At 42.9% G+C, this 6000-nt stretch overlaps 1 protein-coding gene across 1 annotated transcript in view; it reads left to right on the top strand.

Annotated features, from left to right (window-relative positions):
* The first annotated feature begins 5445 nt into the window (after nucleotides 1-5445).
* Nucleotides 5446-6000, top strand: part of LOC119461252 (transketolase) — a 41592-nt gene continuing 41037 nt past the window's right edge. The window contains exon 1 of the mRNA XM_037722483.2: nucleotides 5446-5620. Coding sequence (XP_037578411.1) covers nucleotides 5514-5620 — 107 coding nt within the window. The 5' untranslated portion in view covers nucleotides 5446-5513. The remainder of the gene's footprint in view (nucleotides 5621-6000) is intronic.

The raw sequence follows: 6000 nt of genomic DNA, 5'->3' as shown, positions 1-6000 counted from the left end.
GACTACATAATGTCGTTAAATGTTTAAGGAATAATGGTCGAACACGATGATGATGGTGATGATTACGGTGGTGGTTATGGTTGTGATTTGATGGTGATGACATTAGTATTCCTATTTGAAACGGGGTGTCGCACATGACACCAATATAGTTCTTTATTGCTTTTCTGCGGTCTGTTAGTCCTTGTATATTTTGTGCACTAAACTGGGTTATTTAAAATATCAATGACCGTTTCATTACTCGCTCTCCCTTTGGCGCTACCAGACTTCCAGCCCCTTCTTATCAGTCTCCACTGTAGATTTGTAATGCTGTGTGTGTATGTACTGTGTATGTGAATGAATGCTTTATTTTCATCTGCCACCCTCGTCGCTGATAGAGTATAGCATGAGGTGCACGGCCTTGCAAATATCGCCAGCAGCCCCTAAATAATGTTTACCTCTTTCACTGCGTCCACGCTTATCGCTGAATGCATATTTGCAACACTCTGATGAAACATGGGGGGGTCCCTGTTAAACCTGGGTCCCTCTAAACACTCCGGAGCCTATCCATCAAATAAACACACCTTGTGGGAGTGCCCCGCCAATTCAACCCTCGGAAAAACAACACTTTATAAACTACCGCTCAACCAGCGTTCCGAAAAACTATGGTGGCCACTTCTGGTGAAGCACGTCAAGGACGTGCTGGGCCAGGTGGCATGAGCCAACCAGGAGGCCCAATATGGGGCCTTAGTTCTCTTGGGGCTAATAAATGTTATTTATCTATCTCTCTCTCTCTAACGAAACATAATCGATGGTTTCTACACTATTTCCATGGTTATGCACGAATCATCGTATTTAGAGAACTTTCACCTGTAACTTATTATAAAACATCATCTTACAACATCGTTATACCACATAATAGACAGCACCTTCCGGCTTGAAAAATTTGGCTTTGTCTTTTGAATAATCGTAAAATCATTCCTTCTGATTTCAGTCTTTGCTTTTTGATACAGTTCCACAGCGTGCTTCCCCCTACCATCTTGCCTATATATACTCCTCGGTATATTGCCTGATTATCTTTGACTTTACTGCCTATACGACTTCGGCGTAATACTTGCTGCTTAGTTTTCGTGTTATACTTCTCCACTGGCATTAACCCGACCTGATGGCCTATAGTGGCAATGGCGTTGCGCTCCTGAGCACGAGGACGCGGGTTCGATTCCTTCTCGCGGCAGCTTCCTTCCCATTGGGGTAAAAGCAAGAACGCTCGTGTTTATAGATCCACGTTAAAGACCTCAGGCCAGTCAAAATTAATCCAGAGTCACCCACTACGGTATGCCTCATAATCATATCGTACTTTTGGCACGTAAATGCGCATCATTGGATTACAATTTCATTACAGCTTCATTACAATTTCAAATTTATTTCCGCTTAGAATCAACATTTTATCCTATACCTACAGTGTGGTGGCTGCAAGAGTGGATACGGCGTTCTGCAGTTGAGAAATAAGTTCGATGGGGGCTTGAAGACTAGTGTACTTAGATTTAGGTGCACGTTAAAGAACACCGGGTGGCCAAACTAAAATCGCAGCCATCCATTACAGCGTCTCTCATGACCCACCTAGGGACGTTAAACACCCCAATTTCAATACCATAACTGGCCATCCATCTTCGCTCATTTGTCCTCAGTTGTCCCTTCAAATAGATTCTCCTCCACGCCTCCCGAACTTCGATGGACACCCTGTTCATGCACTGTTTCATTTCTGTTGTTTTGTTTTTAATGCGAAGCATTCTTCTCCAAGTGACGCCAGTTTTTTTGCACCTCAGTGTTTTCGTGAGCCAACGATCAGACAACTACTGCCATCTACAGTCAAGGATGGGAATTAACGCGCGCCGATCCAGGCGGCCGTGCCGAGCCGACATCTACGTAATGTTATGTAGATGTCAGCTGGCGGGCGTATGTATGTATGTATGTATGTATGTATGTATGTATGTATGTATGTATGTATGTATGTATGTATGTATGTATGTATGTATGTATGTATGTATGTATGTATGTATGTATGTATGTATGTATGTATGTATGTATGTATGTATGTATGTATGTATGTATGTATGTATGTATGTATGTATGTATGTATGTATCAGTGGCGCACCGACGGGGGGGGGGGATTTGGGGGTTGTAACCCCCCCCCCCTGAGGCCGAGTTAACCCCCCCCCCTTTTGTTTAACCCCTTTTCTTTCCTTGCGCCTTGAGTACTGCAACTAAGATGTAAGACGCGCAGTCGTCTGCACACTCGCAAACTGGCGCAAAAAGCGCATTTTCTGACAATTTCCCGTGAAGAAATTGAAATTAGTGCTGTTTAGATGGTATCGGCAAACTGTCAACCCCCCCCCCCCCCCCCCCCTGGCAGAGATCCTGGGTGCGCTACTGGTATGTATGTATGTATGTATGTATGTATGTATCAAGGATAGTAGATTCGTGTGTATGTGGATGGATGGATGGCTGCTATGAGCGCTCTTTTTGGAATTACCGCGGGGCGGTGGCGTGCGCCATCAAGCTCTGTTTTCTTATTTTGCCGAATGTCTTACCTATCTTCTTGGATTGGATTGGATTTATTGGCCTCACCTTATTATTTCTTTACAACGCCATCTTGCGATAAGCATTTGAGGCTCATCGCTTTCGGCTTGCTTTTCTCTCATCCGGCGAGAATGACACGTCTAAATTGTTTCCATTTTCACCTAAAACAAGCGGACGTGCCACTAAATTCAATAATAAACATTTTCTATCAATCTAAAAAAAAAATACTTCGCTCCAGACCACGTGAGAATTTGACACTGCCGTCCTGGACTCGTAAACGAGTCGAAGGCCCAACAGTCAGTAATCTGAACAGAATATTGTTGTGGAGTAAAAATAAAATCTCAAACGCCAACACTATTTTTAAAACCTAAACGCGACAACTGACTCAAAATCTTAGACGACCGACTCGGCGAGAGCAGCGACCTCAAACTGATTCAAGTTAAGTGAATTAAACCACATCGAGTTCTACTCTGGAGTGCTATTCTGGATATTGTCAGCTTCTGCCACTTCGTCAGCCTTGATTGGCGCGCGAGGATGCTACGGCCTCCATGATTGGCTCAAAATGCCGCCATTACAGAAATCGACAGTATGGCGGAATTCGATAGTATGATAACAGTTCATGGTGACAGTGAGTTATCCTTTTTATCTAGACATGACCCGAACCCATGATGGGGGATTGGCAAGTAAGAATGAGGCTTATTGTCTACGGAAAGCAACTGCGTTAGTAGCCTTTAGGAGGCTACTGAAAGCAAGAGCGTTGGATTCAATAACAACGCGAGTCACAGCCAAGCATGCGACCTCGGAAGGATAATTCGAATACCGACGACGCTAATGAAACTCAAAAAAAAAAAAAAAAAAAAAAACATACGTTGATGCAGTATTATCTTCAGTCCAGGGATGCGATATTATATTGATTATGAAAGTGAACCGTTCGCTTGCCGTCGCATGATTGATCACGCGATTCTGACCAATCACGCGAGGGCAAGCTTTCCGGATCAATACAAGATTGCAGCCCAGTTCATTTCAGTTAACTTCAGTTTTATGAGACATAGCACTAAAAATGCAATTACAAATACTCTCTTGACCCCCATAGTAAGCTCTCTCCCTTCCCTCCTCGACAGGTAAGTACGTCGGATGGACCTTAATTATTTTTCTTATACCTATTTTTTCAGCAACATCATCACACACGCACAAGTATGCGGTTTTGCCTGTCTCTGCATTTTGTTCCACGTACTGTGTGCACGTACGTACGTACTGGGTGTCCTGCGTAACTAGTACCAAATTAAAGAAATATATATATTCAGGTGCCTTAACACGGATAGAACCAAGATTACGTAATGTTTGCCGTCGCTCAATTGGAGCAAGTCAGACTATTTTTTAATATATATATTTCACCGAATCATACAATTAGTCATTAATAAATAAGCGACTTTTACAATATTATATTCAGAGCAAAAATGTCAATGAGAAAGCTGTAGACCATATAGTCGCGCGACACTTTTTCGTATTTCGCGGTCTTTCTTTCAGGCTTAGTAAAATACTTTTATAGCACGTATTGAGGAACAGAAAGCTAAAGAGGGAATTTTTGAAGGATGGACTAAAATTTTCTCAATGATACTTTTGCTTTTAATACAATATTTGGGAAGTTGATTAATTAATAACAACTAGTTATGCGCAATAAGGCGAAATACGAAAAATAGTCTAACTTGCTCGAAGCGACGGCGAACAACAATACCTTGATTCTGTGCAGCTATGCGGCACTTATATACTTTTAAACTGTGGCACAAGTTATGTCATACACATGGTATAGTGGACCTTCCACAGTACAGTTATTCTACGTATAGAACGTGAAACACTTTTATCAAATGGACTGTGCCTCTCATCGGGCGTGTTTCAAATGATCTGGAAAGTAAACGTGTGTGGTTTACATCAAGATGCTGACGTACACCCGTGAGCAAAAGTATACGGACCACAGGGTCGCCGAAAAACTGAATTCCTTCTTAATTAACAAGCATAAACTGGAATTGACGAGTACACTGAAAAGTTCGCAATGCCTAGTTTGGACTACAGTCCTTAATTTCAAGTTGCGTTCACAGGCTGAGGAAAAAAATCGGCTTGATCGCGCAACCTCTGGCCCGTATACTTTTGCTCACGGGAGTACATCTGTTAACCGCGATGTTAAGTTCCCTTTTTTAGACAGACTGGAACAGGAAGTACACATTGTCTGCATTTTTGGAGGGTTAACCATGCACACGATAACTGCACCAACTAGTATAGCGAACCATGCTTTAGGATATCAGAAAGTACCTTTATGCGCTATTTCCTCATACTCGTAGAAAACTTACTGAATTTACAACAATAAAAAAACTGCATTCTACATTACGAATATGATATAATCGCCACAAATTCGTGGTAACATCTGAGCGTTATTTATTGAAGCCACTGCAAGTTCGCGTCCCCCGAATGCCAGCTAGCTTCTGAAAATTTGTTGCGGGCAAGGATGCGTTCAATAATCACAAAATTTCATTAACTCCAGTGGTCATGTGGCAGCAGATTGCTTTATTTCGAAGTACATTCTGCTGAACCAGCAGAGCAACAAGAACACGAAACTTCACCACAGAACATCTTTACTTTTGCGAGACTGCTGCCGCCATCTGTCAAACAATTTTCAAACCAAGTTCTCATGGGAACGCTAAACATCTTAAAAACACAAAAATAATAATTTAAAATCTGTCGGATTAACGAATCTAACTTGTGTTATTGCATATTTATAACTATAGTAACTGAGACGAACGATTAGAACCGTCAGGTGTCGCTGTATGCCATTTATAACTCAGAGGGGAACTTGCTACATTTGTCTGGTGATTATAGCAAATGAAGAAACAAACGTAAAAACGCGGAAGGCGCCGGCTGAAGCAATTGGAGTGTGTCCGAGAAGTCCCTGAAGTTTGGACATCATGGCCAATTATCACCGACCAGATGTTAAAACATCGCAGGAGCTCAAGGACATAGCCAACAAGCTTAGAATTCTCAGCATCAAGGCGACGAACGCCAGCAATTCGGGGTAAGTCGGTCGCTGCGAGCCCGCGAGCCCTGCATGTCGGCCGGCGTTTCTATGGTGATACGCTGTGACATGTGTTTGGCCAAGGTGAACACAGTAGCCACGTGTCCTATCCTGTTCTTTACTATGAATTCTGGTTAGTAGAGTGGTTAGAAAACCGTTATCGCGAGGTTTCCGGAGTCCATTACTCGCTGCACGTGCCCATTCCTTCGCGTCTGTCTGCAAAGGATCGATAGACGGCTTCCGGTCTTCAGAGACCCACGTGTTCCGTTTTGCATTTCCCAATCGTTTCCAAGAGTCACCGTTAATAGTGTCCTATTTATAGAATGACGATGGGCTGGCCCAACCTTGCCACTTAAGTTCCGCGCGGAGGTTTCGGCTGC

The sequence above is a fragment of the Dermacentor silvarum genome, chromosome 8 (assembly GCF_013339745.2).
Source record: "Dermacentor silvarum isolate Dsil-2018 chromosome 8, BIME_Dsil_1.4, whole genome shotgun sequence".
Taxonomy (NCBI): Eukaryota; Metazoa; Arthropoda; class Arachnida; order Ixodida; family Ixodidae; genus Dermacentor; species Dermacentor silvarum.
This window is presented reverse-complemented; position numbering and strand designations above follow the sequence as displayed.